The following is an 18,113-nucleotide window of genomic DNA, read 5'->3' as shown; positions in this document are numbered from 1 at the left end:
AGGAGTCACCATCAGTCCTGCTGCAGACAAGGTATTGTGGTACATAAGGCTCCAGCTTGGCACTAGATCTGCGTCCCTCCCACAGCGCAGCCAACGAGGGGAACGACTGAGGGTCATATTGTGCAGCATCAAATTCAATTCTGCCTCGCTTAGAGACGCTGGTGGCAGTGCGACCACCAGCTTGGTGAGATTTATTGCGCTTCATTGCGCCACATCCGCCCAGATGCCACCTACTCCAAATGAGGGCTCTCCCCAAGGGCGCCACCCAGCCAAAGCAACGGGTACCTGGCCGATATCCCATTGCCCGGAGTCCCCGTGCCCCAGACAAGATGGGCATATACTCCTTGGCATGCATGGGGAAGAAACAGCTCTGGCATCTGTAGTGCGATCCCTGCGTGGTCAGGGGGCTACAACCAAGAAGGTACATGACGAACCCACCACAACGGACTGGCTACCGTGCTGGATTTTAGGTGTTGAAAGGGTCCACAGTTGTCGTGGGCGCTAAGAAGGGGATTGCGCACAAGACGAGAAGGCAACCCAGAAGACATGGGGTGTAAATCCCGCCACACGACAAGAGATAGCATGCAAGATGGTGGTGAACGATGGACCAATAGAAAAACACCACGTAAGGCGTCCTTCCCCAAATGGCACGCACTAACAACGGAAATTTTGAAAATGGGAGGTCAAACCCAAGAGGGGACCATTACATAAGGCCGAAACTTTTGAGACTCCTTTTAGTCGCCTCTTACGACAGGCAGGAATACCGCGGGCCTATTCTTACCCCCGAACCCGCAGGGGGACCCAGGAGAGAAAAACAACAGTAGATACAACAATGAAAAATGCACTACATTGTAGAGCATCTAAATAATTTATATTCCCACGTCAGAAGTGCTAACTATCATCACCAGAGTGCAGTATGGTCGCATGAAGAGAAAATGGCACTCCACAGCAGCGCACGCAAGCAGTAGTGTGACTTGCAGAAACAAAATCGCCGATTACTGTGTAAAGAAATTATCGTCGTGTGTATGAATGTAATCCACCTGATGTGAAAACAAGTTTCTAGCAACTGGAAGTGTTCTGAAACATTCTGGTGGTGCACGTTATGGAGTTTCAGAAGAGACAGTGGAGGACATCAGACAAACATTTCTTGGAAGCCCTCGAAAGTCAATTCATCAAGCATCTAGGCAACTTGAAGGATCTTGATCAACATTACATCGTGTAGTTCACCAGCATCTTCGTATGTGTGCTCACAAAGTGCAAATTGTGCAACATCTGACGCTGAACAACAACCCACGCTGACAACAATTTGCTGCAGATATGCTGCAGCATATTGATATGGATGCCAGCTTCCTCGAAAATGTTTATTCTCAGATGAGGCAACTTTTCATCTATCAGGAAGGGTTAATAGGTGTAATTTTCGGATTTGGGGTTTGCAAAATCTGCACATTGTCATTGAACATGATCGTAATAGCCCTAAACTAAACGTCTGGTGCAGGTTAATGCAGGACAGGATTGTTGGACTGTTCTTCTTTGCAGAACAAACAATGAAGGGGTCAGTGTATCTGGACATATTGGAGCAGTTTTTGTACCCACAGATACGAGACTTGCAGCCCAACATCATTTTTCAAGAAGATGGAGCTCCGCCGCATTGGTCAACGCCTGTTTGCAAGTTCCTGGATAGGAAATTTCCCAATCGTTGGATTGGATGCGGAGAAACCATTGCCTGGCCACCACATTCACCTGACATTATGCCACTTGATTTCTTCATGTGGAGGTTTGTGAAGGGCTACGTGTATAAGACCAACGTGAACAATATTCCTACATTGCGACATCGTATCACTAATGTGATTGTAACAATAACAGAGGAAATATTACAAAGAACTTGGCAAGAAATTGAATATAGACTCGATATTCTTCGTGCTACAAATGGTTCACATGTAGAGGTGTATCGACGATAAATAAATAAATTCTCTGAGATGCTCTACAATGTGGAGCATTTTTCATTGTCGTATCTACTGTGGGCTTTATTCTGGGTCTTTGAAATCAGGGAGGTTCGAGTGGAACACGCTGTACAGTTGAAGACATGCTTTTCACTTACCATTGAAAAACAGGAAATCAGTGATTGAGAACAGACGAAAACTGTGTAACTTAACAAAAACAAAACAAATGTGTCTGAATTTAACAGAACAGTACACATATCAATAGTAACAAAGAGTACAGAACTTTATCTGCGGACATCAAAATTATGCTCCACTAAGAAGAACCACTCTATGTATTACAGTCTCAAACAAACAGAACAAAGTGCTACAGACATCACAAAGATGTAATAGTGGGGGGGGGGGGGGGGGGAGGGGGGGGGGACTCAAACCTCTAATTTGAGAGTTTGGGGTTTTTAGCAGCAAATGTTATAAAGAACTGTAAGCAGATTACATAGGATGGGCATACAAACAGAAACATAACCAAAGCACAATAAAAATGTATAATCATGATTGTCAACACTGCCAATGTTGGAGAAAAGTATTTTAAGGATTAAAATCTGGACTTTGAGGATTTTAGTTCTTTAAATATTTAAAAAATGTATAAATTTAATGGGAAAGGAAGTATTTTACAGTAAAATGATCAAAGTAGTGAGAGGATAGCTCAAGATATTCTGGAAAGAATGTTGCACCTTGGAAAGTTTTGAGAATAACATGCTCAGCCTTAGAATGACAGGAGAGAGAGAGAGAGAGAGAGAGAGAGAGAGAGAGAGAGAGAGAGAGAGAGAGAGTTCATTATTTATGTATTGAAGTCTTGGGAATTGTCAGTATATTACATAGGGGAGTAGCAAAAGTGGCATGTGGAGGACCAAGTATAGAGGGTTTCTGTCCGCCTTTTCTGTATGCTTCCTCCAACAAGTGGATTTTTGCTCTTTCCTTCAGCTGACAGAAACTGCAAGGGGACTTCAGAACCATTGAGTGAACATCCTCATCAGCAGGAAATCTGCAATGGCTGCAAATCAGTTCCTTGGTTGCCTGGACATTGTTGTCTGTGGTCCTTCACGATAATCGTTCTGGACTGTGCGGCCTTGGTCAAACTGCTGGTATTATAACACTATGGCTGGACAGGGCATTGCATTTGGTCCATATACCACTCTAATTTCATCATGAATCTGTCTTTGGTTTACGGGTTTTGCTCACAAGAATTGTATTGTCCCAAGTACTTCACTGTCCCACATATTTGAGCATTAGAGAAAGTTTCCAGATGCCACACTCTGTTATCTGTACCACAGCAGAACCATGTCTATAGGAAACCAAGATCATATACTCTTGTCTGGCAATGCAGTACTTTTGTTCTGACTGTGGATCCGATCTGGCCCAGGAACTGTGTTGGGCGCAATGTGCAAGGGCACCGAGCAGCTCCCATTCTAAAAATGGGGAATGATAGAGTTCACTGTGGCGTGCAGTTAACAAGAGGAATTTCCCTTCCATCTGCTGTTTGAGAGTGCGAAAGGCTGGGGGAGGGGAGGGGGGGGGGGGAATTCTCCGATGCAGAGGCTTGAGCATAGTGCTCAGCAAAGTGCTCGGCAATCATGTTTGCATTGGTAGATAACACGCCATTGATGGTAACGCAACGGACACCTGTTGGAGTCTGGTGCCCAAGTACACGTCTGACCTTCATCTAAACTTGGGAAGGTGACATATGGCACTCAATGGTTGAACCATACCTCTCCTAACACTCCTGTTTCCGCCTTTTGATAAGCTGGCAAACATGGGCATGGAGATGTTTAAAGGCTATTTGGTGCTCTAGGTAAGGGTGCCACTTATGTCGCTGTAGAGCTTACCAATGCTCCTTAATTGCCGTAGCTACATTAGGCGACCACCAAGGTACCAACTTTCGCCGGAGGCACCCCAAAGAACAAGGGATCACATTTTCCACTGCAGTTACGTGCTCAACCACAACATCGATGGCACCAGGTGGGGGAGAGTCAACAGTGACAGCAGAGGTGAAGTCATCCCAGTCTGCCTTGTTGAAAGCCCAACTGGGTAGGTGTCCTTGGGCATGAGGCCAGGGGAATGACAGGAAAATGGGGAAGTGGTCACTACCACACAGGTCACCATGTGCTCTCCAGTGGGTAGATGGGAGAAGTCCTGGGCCATAAGGTGATAAATCAATGGCCGAGTAACTACCGTGAGATACACCGAAATGTGTAGCAGCCCCAGTATTTAAGAGGCAGACGTTGAACTGAGACAGTAAAGTTTCGACACCTCTGTCTCAGCTAGTTAGCACAGTGCCACCCCACTAGGGATTATCAGCTTTAAAATCTCCCAAAAGTAGGAATCATTTTAGGCAATCAGAGCAGCCAATGCATTCAGCAGTAATGCACCATCTGGAGGAAGATATACGTTGCAGGCAGTTATTTCCTGCATCGTCCGTATCCTGACAGCACAGCTTCAAGTGGGGTTTGAAGGGGCACAGGCTCACTACATACCGAGTTCAGGACATAGACACATACTCCACCTGACACTCTACTATATTCACTACGGTTCTTGTAATATACCTTGTAGCCACAAAGGGCAGGGGTCTGCACTGCCAGGAACCAGGTTTCCTGGAGGGCAACGCAAAAAGCAGATATAAAGCTTAACAATTGCCATAGCTCAGCCAAGTGGTGGAAAAAACCAACACAATTCCACTGGAGGATAATGAGATCGTAAGGCTGGGAAGGCATGGAACATTCAATGAGGCAGTTTACGCCTCAGGTTGGTTGGTTGATTGATTAAAAAGGGAGGGAGAGGGAGGGGAGGGGGGGGGGGGTTCCAAAGGAAACAATACTACAAGAGTGAGAATAAGACAAAGAGACAACAAAAACAGAATGAAACCACAACAACGACTGAAGGGCAACAAACACTTAGATGGACAAAAGGGGACAGGAAAACAATGAAGATGTAAGAAACAGGTAGAAGAGGTTAAAACAGGAAAGCAGGTTACTATGGCTGGGTGACCATGAGGATAAAAAGGAAAAGCCAGCCACTCTGCAACACTTTAAAAGCACCACCTTGAACGCACTAGGGTGGTGGACACACAGGAACAAAGGACATGTGCTAAAACTTAGAGCAAATGATAAAACTCACCCTCACAAATAACACATAAAACTAAAGCTGCTGTTGAGGCTCTCTCGCTCAACACTGAAGGTAGGGTGCTGGGAAGGTTAAGGAGTGGCAAATAGTGGGCAGTCCAGCAAGAGATGGACAACCGTCATTCGTGAGCCATGGTAACACTGGGGTGGGTCCTCGCAACGGAGGAGATAACCATGTGCCAGCCACGTATGGCCAATTCGGAGCCGACAGAGAACCACAGACTCCCTGTGAGAGGCGAGCATGGAGGTCTTCCACACATTCGTAGTTTCCTTAATGGCACACAGCTTGTTGTGCGTACTGAGGTTATGCCATTTCATCTCCCAAAGCCTAATACTGAATGCATGTCAGTTTCAGAAAAGCTAATCTCCATAACCGGTTTCTGTGTAGCCTGTTTGGCTCGCCTGTTGGCAAGTTCATTGCCTGGTATTCTGAAGTGACCTGGGGTCCAGACAAACACCACTGAACCACTGGATCGTTCCAGGGCATAGATGGACTCCTGGATGGTTGCTACCAAAGGATGGTGAGGGTAGCACTGGTCAACAGCTTTTAGGCTGCTCAAGGAGTCAGTACACAGGAGAAATGACTAGCCTTGGCATGAGAGATGTCCTCAAGAGCACGAGATATGGCCATCAGCTCTGCAGTGAACACACTGCAGCCATCTGTCAATGAGTACTATTCTACATGTCCTCCATGAACATAGGCAAAGCCAATAAGACTATCAGCCATTGGTGTAAACCACATCATGCCCCCGTACATGTCAAGAATTGAGAGGAAGTGACAGTGGAGAGTCGCATGGTTAACTGAGTTCTTAGCGAGATGTGAAAGGTTGAGGGGAATCAGCAGCCTACGTGTACACCATGCAGGTGTTCATGGATGAACCTCAAATTTATGTGGTAAAGACAAGGACTTCAGTTTGGAGAGAAGGGGTCACACACGAACAGTAATTGTAAGCCCTGTCATGGGCCGCCGATGCAGGAGATGAACCGTGTGGACGGGAAAAGGAGACAGTAACTTGGATGTGCAAGAGAACTTTGAACATGTGCAACATAACTGGAGAGCAATTGCACATGCTTAACCTGCAATGGAGGGATTCCGGCCTCCACCAGGAAGCTGGTCACCAGAATCGTCCTAAAAGCTCCTGTCGCTAGGCGAATGCCACAGTGGTGCACTGGGTCGAGTAAATGCAACGCTGAGGGTGCCGCCGAAGCATAAAGCAGTCTCCCGTAGTCAAGGTGGGACTGAACAATGGCTCTGTAGAGCTGCAGTAGTGTAGAACGATCTGCACCCCAGCTGGTTTTGCTCAGGCAGCAGAGGGCATTGAGGTGCAGACAGCACTTCTGCTTAAGCTGACGAAGGTGAGGTAGCCAAGCCAATCTGCCTTTGAAAACCAGCCCCAAGAATCAATATGTCTCCACTACAGTGAGTGGATCATCATTAAGGTAAAGTTCTGGTTTCAATTGGACGGTACAACGCAGACAGAAGTGCATAACACATGACTTTGCAACCAAAAACTGGAAACCATGGCCTAGAGCCTATGACTGTCCTTTGTGGATGGCTCCCCCATGACTTTGCCTTGTAGATGGCTCCCTGTAGGTGCCACTCAGTAACATTAATACTGGTCAAGTAGTATGAAATGCAAAAGTTGTTTTACTACAGAGACGGTGAGATGGACGGCCCCACAGCTGCTGCTAGACCATTAATGGTCACTAAAAATAGAGATACACTCAATACGGAGCCCTGCAGTACCCCATTCTTCTGAATATCAGGCGAACTAAGGGAGGCACCAACTTGGACATGGAAAGTACGAAGTGACAGGAAATATTGGATAAAAATCGGGATTGGGTCTCTGAGACCTCACTCGTGTAATGTGGCAAGGATATCATATCACCAGGTTGTGTCATACGCTTTTCGCAAATAAAGATGGCAACCACGTGTTGGCATCTGTAAAAAACTGTTCGGATGACAGATTCAAGAGGCACATGATTAGTAGTGGTAGAGCAACCATGGAGGAAGCCGCCCTGACATGGAGCCAGTAGGCCACATAACTCCAGAACCCAACCCAACTGCTGACACACCATACGTTCCAGCAGTTTACAAAGAACGCTGGTGAGGCTGATGGGTCGATGGTTATCCATATCAAGCGGGTTTTTACCAGGTTTAAGCACCGGAATGATGGCGCTCTCCCACCATTGCAATGGAAAGATGCCATTGCACCAGATCCGGTTGAAGATGATGAGGAGGTGTCACTTGCAGTCAGATGAGAGATGTTTAATCATCTGACCGATGATCCGATCTTGGCCCAGAAGCTGTGTCGGGGCAATGTGCAAGGGCACTGAGGAGGTCCCATTCTGTAAATTGGGCAATATAGGGTTCACAGTGGCATGTAGCAAATGAGAGGACTTGCCCTTCCATCTGACACTTGAGCATGCAATAGGTTGGGGGGGGGAGGTAGTTCTCCGACGCACAGGATTGAGCATAGTGCTCAGCAATTGCATTTGCTTTAGTAGACAACATGACACTGATGTTAATTCCAGGGATACCTGTTGGGTCTAGTACCCAAGAACATGTCTGACCTTCATCCAGACTTGGGACGGTGACATATGGCACCCAATGGTTGAGCCACAGCTCTCCTAACACTCCTGTTTCCGCCTTTTGATAAGCTGGCGAACATGAGCATGGAGCTGTTTAAAGGCTGTTTGGTGCTCTACGGAAGGGTGCCACTTATGTCGCTGTAGAGCTTGCCAATGCTCCTTAATTGCCTCAGCAACTTCTGGCGACCACCAAGGTACCAACCTTCGCTGGGGGCACCCCAAAGAATGAGGGATCACATTTTCCACTGCAGAAATATTCAATGCAGTTACCTGCTCAACCACAACATCGATGGCACCAGGTGGGGGGAGAGTCAACAGTGACCGCAGAGGAGAAAGTTTCCCAGTCAGCCTTGTTTAAAGCCCATCTGTGCAGGCGTCCGTGGGCCTGACGCCATGGTAGTGACAGAAAGATGGGGAAGTGGTCACTATCACACAGGTCATTGTCATGCTCTCCAGTGGATAGATGGGAGAAGTCCTGGGCTGCAAATTGATAAATCAGTTGCTGAGTAACTACCATGAGCCACACTGAAATGTGTGGCAGCCCCAGTATTTAAGAGGCAGAGATCGAACTGAGACAGTAAAGCTTCAACATCTCTGCCTTGACCAGTAAGCACGGGGTCACCCAACAAGGAGTTATTGAGCGTTAAAATCTACCAAAAGTAGGAAAGGTTTAGGGAGTTGATCAATCAGTGCAGCTAATATATTCAGGGGTACTGCTCCATCTAGCGGAAGATATACACTGCAGACAGTTATTTCCTGCATCATCCTTATTCTGACAGCCACAGCTTCAAGAGGGGTTTGAAGGGGCACAGTTGCACGAAAGACTGAGTTTAGGACATAAATGCAAATTCCACCTGACACTCGATTATAGTCACTATGGTTCCTGTAATATCCCCTATAGCTGCAGAGGGCTACCTTGAGCAGTTAAACAGAAAACCGACTCGTGGCGATAATATATTAGACCTTCTGGTGACAAACAGACCCGAACTATTTGAATCAGTTAATGCAGAACAGGGAATCAGCGATCATAAAGCGGTTACTGCGTCGATGATTTCAGCCGTAAATAGAAATATTAAAAAAGGTAGGAAGATTTTTCTGTTTAGCAAAAGTGACAAAAAGCAGATTACAGAGTACCTGACGGCTCAACACAAAAGTTTTGTCTCAAGTGCAGATAGTGTTGAGGATCAGTGGACAAAGTTCAAAACCATGGTACAATACGCGTTAGATGAGTATGTGCCAAGCAAGATCGTAAGAGATGGAAAAGAGCCACCGTGGTACAACAACCGAGTTAGAAAACTGCTGCGGAAGCAAAGGGAACTTCACAGCAAACATAAACATAGCCAAAGCCTTGCAGACAAACAAAAATTACGCGAAGCGAAATGTAGTGTGAGGAGGGCTATGCGAGAGGCTTTCAATGAATTCGAAAGTAACGTTCTATGTACTGACTTGGCAGAAAATCCTAAGAAATTTTGGTCCTATGTCAAAGCGGTAGGTGGATCAAAACAAAATGTCCAGACACTCTGTGACCAAAATGGTACTGAAACAGAGGATGACAGACTAAAGGCCGAATTACTAAATGTCTTCTTCCAAAGCTGTTTCACAGAGGAAGACTGCACTGTGCTTCCTTCTCTAGATTGTCGCACAGTTGACAAAATGGTAGATATCGAAGTAGACGACAGAGGGATAGAGAAACAATTAAAATCGCTCAAAAGAGGAAAGGCCGCTGGTCCTGATGGGATACCAGTTCGATTTTACACAGAGTACGCGAAGGAACTTGCCCCCCTTCTTGCAGCGGTGTACCGTAGGTCTCTGGAAGAGCGAAGCGTTCCAAAGGATTGGAAAAGGGCACAGGTCATCCCCGTTCTCAAGAAGGGACGTCGAACAGATGTGCAGAACTATAGACCTATATCTCTAACGTCGATCAGTTGTAGAATTTTGGAACACGTATTATGTTCGAGTATAATGTCTTTTCTGGAGACTAGAAATCTACTCTGTAGGAATCAGCATGGGTTTCGAAAAAGACGATCGTGTGAAACCCAGCTCGCGCTATTCGTCCACGAGACTCAGAGGGCCTTAGACACGGGTTCACAGGTAGATGCCGTGTTTCTTGACTTCCGCAAGGCGTTTGACACAGTTCCCCATAGTCGTTTAATGAACAAAGTAAGAGCATACGGACTATCAGATCAATTGTGTGATTGGATTGAGGAGTTCCTAGATAACAGAACGCAGCACGTCATTCTCAATGGAGAGAAGTCTTCCGAAGTAAGAGTGATTTCAGGTGTGCCGCAGGGGAGTGTCATAGGACCGTTGCTATTCACAATATACATAAATGACCTTGTGGATGACATCAGAAGTTCACTGAGGCTTTTTGCAGATGATGCTGTGGTGTATCGAGAGGTTGCAACAATGGAAAATTGTACTGAAATGCAGGAGGATCTGCAGCGAATTGACGCATGGTGCACGGAATGGCAATTGAATCTCAATGTAGCGAAGTGTAATGTGATGCGAATACATAGAAAGATAGGTCCCTTATCATTTAGCTACAAAATAGCAGGTCAGCAACTGGAAGCAGTTAATTCCATAAATTATCTGGGAGTACGCATTAGGAGTGATTTAAAATGGAATGATCATATAAAGTTGATCGTCGGTAAAGCAGATGCCAGACTGAGATTCATTGGAAGAATCCTAAGGAAATGCAATCCGACAACAAAGGAAGTAGGTTACAGTACGCTTGTTCGCCCAATGCTTGAATACTGCTCAGCAGTGTGGGATCCGCACCAGGTAGGGTTGATAGAAGAGATAGAGAAGATCCAACGGAGAGCAGCGCGCTTCGTTACAGGATCATTTAGTAATTGCGAAAGCGTTACGGAGATGATAGATAAACTCCAGTGGAAGACTCTGCAGGAGAGACGCTCAGTAGCTCGGTACGGGCTTTTGTTGAAGTTTCGAGAACATACCTTCACCGAAGAGTCAAGCAGTATATTGCTCCCTCCTACGTATATCTCGCGAAGAGACCATGAGGATAAAATCAGAGAGATTAGAGCCCACACAGAAGCATACCGACAATCCTTCTTTCCACGTACAATACGAGACTGGAATAGAAGGGAGAACCGATAGAGGTACTCAGGGTACCCTCCGCCACACACGGTCAGGTGGCTTGCGGAGTACGGATGTAGATGTAGAGGGCAGGGGCCTGCATTGCTGGGAACCAGGTTTCCTGGAGGGCAATGCAGAAAGCAGGTGTAAAGCCTAACAGGAGCTAAGCCAGGTGATGGAACGCTGCAACTCCACTGGAGGATGACATTGTGAGTCTGGGAAGGCATGGAACATTCAATGAGGCAGTTTACACCTCAGGGTCACCTGCTGCCATGGACAAATTGCCTGAGCAGTCTATATCCATTCTGTCTGAGGGTCCAGCGAGATCTAGGTCCTCAGTGGACGGCAGAATCTCCATCCCATTCTCAGGTGCAGAAGATGTAGGTAGCAGTGGTGTGGGTGCCACCACAATTCCCTTGGCCTTGGGGGTCTTCTTTTTGGGTTCCTCTCGCTGCCCCTTGGGTTTCTCTGGCTAGGAGGGCTTCACTGATCCAGTCTCAGTGACTGAGGATGATCGTGAAGTCCTACGACCAGCTGCTTTTTGGCACTTCAGCCACTGGCGGATGTCATCTTTCCCACTAGAAGAAACCTGGGAAGGGAATGACCCAAGAGACCCATTCCTGGCAAGAGGAGCCGAAGAAAACTTACGCTTCTCCAGCTGAGAAGTGCTCCCGAGGTAGGTGGTATGGGAGCAACAGGGAGGGAACTGCGCCCCACCATCAAGGGGACAGGTTTAGTCTTCTGGCTCTGACAGCCGACTGGAACTCGTGGAATTTACGGGACTACAAATGTTCTCGTAGCAGCGGCATAAGAGGAGGTCATAGCCACAGGATGGAGGTGCTGCAATTTCCTCTTAGCCTCAGTGTAGGTAAGTCGGTCCAGGGTCTTATATTCCATGATTTTCTTTCTTTCTGTAAAATCCTGCAGTCTGGCAAGCAAGGGGAATGATGCTCTCCACAGCTGACACAGGCGGAGTGCGGGGCACATGCAGTATTGGGATCCGAAATACGTCCACAATCTCGACATGTGATGCTGGAAGTACAGTGGGAAGACGTATGGCTGAACTTCCAGCACTTAAAGCACCACAGCGGGGGAGGGATATACGGCTTGACATCACAGCAGTAGACCATCACCTTGACCTTCTCAGGCAATGTGTCACCCTCGAAGGCCAAGATTAAGGCACCGGTGGAAAACTGATTATACCTTGGACCCTTATGGACGCGCCGGACAAAATGAACACCTTGGGGCTCTATGTTGGCATGCAGCTCGTCGTCAGACTGCAAAAGAAGGTCTCTGTGGAATATAGTGCCCTGGGCCATATTTAAGCTCTTATGCAGCATGATGGTAAAGGAATAATTCCCCTGGGTGTCACAAGCAAGTAATGCCTGTGACTGGGCTGAGGATGCCGTTTTTATCAAGCCATCCCCCCCCCCCCCCCCAAACTTGTCCTCTAAATGCTCAACAAAAAACTGAGACTTCAATGAAACAAAGGAGTCCCTATCATCTCTTGTACATATGAGGTACCAGGGCAAATAAGGTTTGTTACCATCCTTAGCCTGGTGTTCCTCCCATGGTGTGGCTCCTGGGAAAGGGGCGGGCGAGGGGGCGGAGGGGGGGGGGGGGGGAGAAGGGGTGACACGCATACAGACTGCTGTTGTGTGATCAACAGGAATTGATGATATGGCATGCTTCATCGCGCATCATCTGTCCTGATGCCACCGACTCCGACCAGGAACCCTCCTCATGGGCACTACCCAGCCACAGCAGAGGCCAACTAGCAGGATGGCCATTGCCGGGAGTCCCGATGCCCCAGGGTGACGGGCATCTTCTCCTTGGCATATGTGGGGAATTAACGGAGCAGGCATCAGCAAAGCAATCCCTGTGTGATCAGAGGACTACAACCAACAGGGTACATTGTGACCCCACCACAACAGACTGGCTACTGTGCTGGATATCAGGTGCAACCAAGCAAACAGGTCCATTATCTTCATCAGTGCAGAAAACGATACTGCACAGTGGATGGAGGAAAATGCACCCAGGAGGGTGACCTTGCCCAGCAGCTGGAGAATGAGCAGAAGTGCAGATCCACATTAATGAAGGGTGCGAGAGGTCTCAGCCCATGATTGACACAATGCACCATGCAAGGTGCCATTCCCCAATTGGCTCACTCTTCGGGAAAAAGCCCTACCTTATAATGATGAATAGAAACCACCATCATAGGCAAAACATAATAACAGCAAGATCAGCCACTTTAGCATCAACTGACAGCATTAGAGGAAGCACATCACAAAGGTTAAGATGGCGCCTAAAAGCAGCCAAATTAGTGCTGTCTACGAGTAAATGGGCCACCATCAGGCGGACTCCACATCGGCAGTGAGGGGGATCCCCACGACGGAGAATGCGGCCATGGGGTCAGCCAAGTGCGGGCAATGCAGAGCCGACAAGACTGCCGCGCAGCCACGGTCTCCTTAATTATCATCAGTTTGTTTGGGGAGATCAGGGCAGAGAATTCTGAATTCCAAACTTCCAGCAATCTATGGCGTGTAAATGACCAAACGTCCAGTTTTAGATACCCCATTTCTGGAATCGGCATCTTAGTGGCCAGCTTGGCCAACCAATCAGCTCATTCATTTCCCGAAATCCCAATGTGACGGAATGTACAAATTGAAAACGACCGGCTGCCCAGATTGATGGAGGTCACAGACCAGGTCCTGGATAGCCAAACCAGTGGGTGAGGAGAGCAGCACTAATCTATAGCCTGAGGGCTGCTAGGGAGTCATTACCAATTAGGATACTCTTGCCAGTACAATAATGAACTAGCTAAGCGCTAGTTTAATGGCCATCAATTCAGCAGTGAAGACACTGCAGCCGTTTGGCGGAGAGTGGAGTTCACTGCATTTTGCATGTATCTACGCAAAGCCTGTTTGTCCATCAATTGTTGAGCCATCGGTGAACACCGCTTCCGAACTCAGATACATCTCAAGGACAGCTAAGAAAGGGCAGTGAAAAACCCATGTGGTCAATGGAATCTTTTAAACCAAAGGAGATTTTGAGACAGATTCAAGAACTGGGTACAAGCCATGGGGTGTGATGTCTCCCTGACCAGAGGTGACAGCGGAGGAAGTTGCAGTTCTGAAAAGAGAGAGCAAATGCAAACTAAGCTCTGGGTCACTGTTGTGGGAGGTGGAGCTCCTTTCCAGGGAAAAGAACACATTAGTTGGGATGTTCAAGGAAGCTATGAATGCATGTGGCATAATTCAGAAGCTGTTGTCAGTGCCTGATAGGTAATGGAGGGACTACAGCCTCGACCGTTCACAGGGCTAGTTCAGAAGGATCCTGTCACAAGTCGGACCCCACAATGATGAATGGAGTGCAGTATCAGCAATGCTGCGGGTGGTGCTGAACCATATGAAAGAGTCCCAATAATCAAGATGGGACAGAATAAGGGCTTTGTAAGGCTGCAAAAGGGTAGCATAATCTGCACCCCAGTTAGTGTTACTGAGGCAGTGAAGTGTAATGAGGTGTTGCCAGCAATTTCACTTAAGCTGGCAGAGGTGGGGAAGCCATGTCAGCTGGGAATTGAAGACTAGTCCCAAAAAGTAGTGTATCTCAACTACAACAAGTACTTGATAGGCTAGGTAAAGTATGATGGTGACAGAAGTGCATAAGACAAGTCTTAGTGGTTGCAAACCGGAAGCCACACCTGGCCTCTTGATATGTGAGCTTGTGGGTCTTATACTCCTGGATTTTTTTTGCACATTCAAAAACAGAGGCATGACTGTGCCTTTCATATGGCACCCTGTAGGTGACAGCTCAGCAAAAGCCATACTAGAGGAGCAATAATAAAAGCAAAAATATAAGGAGGGTGATACCAAAGACCCCACAGCTGCCGCTAGACCATTGATGGCCACCAGAAAGAGGGGTTGTTCAGTACCGAGCCCTGTGGAACGCCATTTGCTTGGATATGGGGGTACTGAGTGAAGCACCCACTTGAACACGAAACGTATGGTACGACAGAAAGCTCTAGACAAAAATCTGGAGTGAACCCCGGAGGCCTCACTCATGTAAAGCAGCAAGAATATGGTGATGCCATATCATGTCATAAGCCTTCCATGGGTAGAAAATAACAGTGATGAGGTGCGGCCAATGTGCAAAGCCCATCCAGATGGTGGACTCCAGGTGACCCCTATTATCAGCACTGGAGCAGCCTTTGCAAAAACCACCCTTGGATGCATCCAAAAGGTCTGAGACCCAAGGAGCCAACAAAGCTGCTTGCTCATCATGCATTTGAGCAACTTACAGAGAATGTCGATAAGGCTGATTGGTTGACAACTGACAATCTATAGTGGGTTCTTACCCGGTTTCAGTGCCAGAGCCATCGCGCTTTCTCAACACTGAGATGGGAACTCACCCTCATTCCAGATCCAATTAAAGAGGGCAAGGATGTGATGCTGACACTCCACTGAGAGATGTTCAGAATTTGGTTGTGGATGCGTCTGGCCCTTAGGGCAATGGGCTATGGCACTGGGTTTCCCATTCACTGAATGGAGCATTATATGGCTCCAGATGGCGGGTGATAAAAGATAAGAGCTGGTAGTTCTCAGATGAAGATGCGCGAGCATCATGGTCAGTGATAGTGTCTGGATCAGTGTAAATGGCATCTCTTACCTATTAGAACACGCATAACAGTGGAAGGCACTGTCAATAATGATGGCAACGACACTGCAGCTGTAGCATTAAAACTGTGTCATTTGTATGGGATTAAGATGCTCATACTTTTTCTGGCCTCTTCATATGTGACCTTGTGCAGGATCTTATACTCCTGCATTATCTTCTCACACTTAAAAAACAGAGCAATCTGGTGAGCAGGGAGAGTGGAGCTTGCTGCAGTTTACACAGATGGAAGGAGGAGCACAATGAATGTTGCATGCAACAGACAGCCAAAATCCCTGCAGACAGAGGTAGTGATGCAATGGGGAGACATGTCTGAACTACTTACACCTGAAGCATCTCATAGGAGGAGGAACATAGGGTTTCATGTCACACTGGTAGACTGTCACCTTGACCTTCTCAGACAATATATCACCCTCGAAAGGCAAGATGAAGGCCACAATAGCAACTCTGTTTTCCCTTGGTCCCCTATGGACACAACAGACAAAATGCACAACCCGTCACTCTACATTGGTACACAGTTCATCATTAGAGGACAGAAGAAGACTGTGGTGAAAGATGATGCCCTTGACTGTATTGAAACTCTTGTGACAGTCACAGGCATGTCATCCAAGTTTTCAAAAGAGAGAAACGCCTGTGACTGGACTGGAGATGACATTTTGATCAGAAAAGAACTTCCCCGTATTTGTCTTCAATGTTTTCCACAAAAAATAAGGGCTTTGTGTTATGGTCAAAAAGGTGCCGCCATTGCTCCTAATACAGGCCAAGTGTTGCGGAAAGGATTTTGCCCCTTGTTGTTTAGCCCTACATTCCTCCCATGGCAGGGCCAGGATACAGAGCACGTTGGGATCGTACTTAGTTACATTATACAAGGCTATTCTGTTTGAAGAGAGTGCTGAGGCTGTGTGATCACTCGACCTCGGGCTTTTATGTTCTAAAAATCTTAAATTAGGCACCTAAAATAGGCTGTATCACTTACAAAAATAGGTTATAAAAGTCAGCAGATAGGTGACCAAAATCTGACATTTTATTGTCTAGAAAGATAAACAGATTGACAAAAATCAATATTTATACAATTGCTGATTAATAAATGGTAGGTTCCACTGTCAGCAAAAGATACATAACAAAGATACGGGCAATGCTGCAAAACTATTAATCACAATTTTTTCTGTTAAGTTTCTTAAGTACGCAGGAACACACTGACTTCTTCAACATGAATACCACTTTGGGATATCAAAACTGGGATTACACTGGTGTGCACTAGCTGTCATAGTTCCCCATTATAGTGTTTAAAGGGATACAACTGTTGCCAGACACTATAGGCTAATTCAGCATATATTTACATAACAGAGAACCAAACTCACCTCTTGAAGTATTGTGCTTCTTCGGTGGAAGTTCAAACTCATCCTGTGATTCCCAGTCATCTGATGATTGTTCATTGTTCGTGGTATGTGAAGAATCTTTGTTGGTCGTCACAACGTTGTTGCTAATATTTGAAAAGTAAATTAATGTAATTACTACAAAAGTCTGATAGCTGTTATCTTACAACCATAATACCGAAACTAAACTAACCTATTTGCGTAAGTCAGTAATTCGTCGTCATCCTTCTTATGAGCTGGCAATTCATCACAGGAATCTGTTGATATCTTTTTAGAAAAATATGTGCCCAGTGTCGTCTGCGCTTTTTTCTGCTGCTCTGAAGTTATAGAACTCTTCTTTTTGAAAACAAACTTGCTACTCATTGCACAGTATTGATCGGAACATTTGAACTAGTGACGTCCAGAAAGTAAACCACAACAAAACAGTGCATGTGATGTATATACATCAATAGAAATTGACGTTAAAAGACACAAGTAGACGTACAAGCACGGACAACTCTCATACACTATTACACACTGACACAACAGTGTTTCTGTTGTGGAACCATACATGTAATCATAAACATCGTTGACTTTGAGCGCCGAAAACGAGAGCGCCTTTACATGCACTCTTTGGTCAGAGTGATAGTATGTGGTCTGTTTATATTTTTCATCGTTCATTTGTTTACTTTGAATTTTTTGTATCAAAACATTGTCTGTATTCGCAGTGTAAGATTATATTAAACCCCTTTACACCGAAGCGGACACTAGAGAAGGCGCATTCGCAAATAACGCGCAGGGAATTCACTTGTATTCACCGTCATTGACTTGTACCAGCGAATAAACATTTATAAACGAGCTGACGGAAGAGAACTCACATCGAACTATGAGCTGTGAATGGCGTACAGCGCGTTAGTCGCAATTGACAGCAGGAACTTATAACGTGACGTATGAATGAAAGAATTTACATATCTCAAGATCTGTATGTATATGTGAAATGCGTGGAGCTAGTCCACTTAACACTGTATTTGCGCTCCCAGCTTTCCTTAGCATTAGCCCAAAACCTTGCAAATATATCGGACGCTTTACCCTGGGTTCTTGTTACAACTGAGGAGCACACTTAAAAGCAGAATACTAATTATAAATGGCCAACATAACCTGAAGAAAGGCTAGAATATAAATCCTGATAATTAACAACCGGACACATTTACGTTAGTGACTGTTTCAAAAAATGGTTGAAATGGCTCTGAGCACTATGGGACTTAACTGCTGTGGTCATCAGT

At 46.2% G+C, this 18,113-nt stretch overlaps 1 protein-coding gene across 2 annotated transcripts in view; it reads right to left on the bottom strand.

Annotated features, from left to right (window-relative positions):
• Positions 1-17,468, bottom strand: part of LOC126281372 (Bloom syndrome protein homolog) — a 171,359-nt gene extending 153,891 nt beyond the window's left edge. For both annotated transcript variants that reach the window (XM_049980288.1, XM_049980289.1), the window contains exons 1-2: positions 17,045-17,468; positions 16,837-16,958 (exon numbers count right to left, since the gene is read on the bottom strand). In XM_049980288.1, the coding sequence (XP_049836245.1) occupies positions 16,837-16,958; positions 17,045-17,214 (292 nt within the window). In that variant the 5' untranslated portion in view covers positions 17,215-17,468. The remainder of the gene's footprint in view (positions 1-16,836; positions 16,959-17,044) is intronic.
• Positions 17,469-18,113: the final 645 nt, after the last annotated feature.

The sequence above is a fragment of the Schistocerca gregaria genome, chromosome 7 (assembly GCF_023897955.1).
Source record: "Schistocerca gregaria isolate iqSchGreg1 chromosome 7, iqSchGreg1.2, whole genome shotgun sequence".
NCBI lineage: Eukaryota > Metazoa > Arthropoda > Insecta > Orthoptera > Acrididae > Schistocerca > Schistocerca gregaria.
The sequence above is the reverse complement of the archived record's forward strand: the minus strand, read 5'-3'. Positions and strand labels throughout refer to the sequence as shown.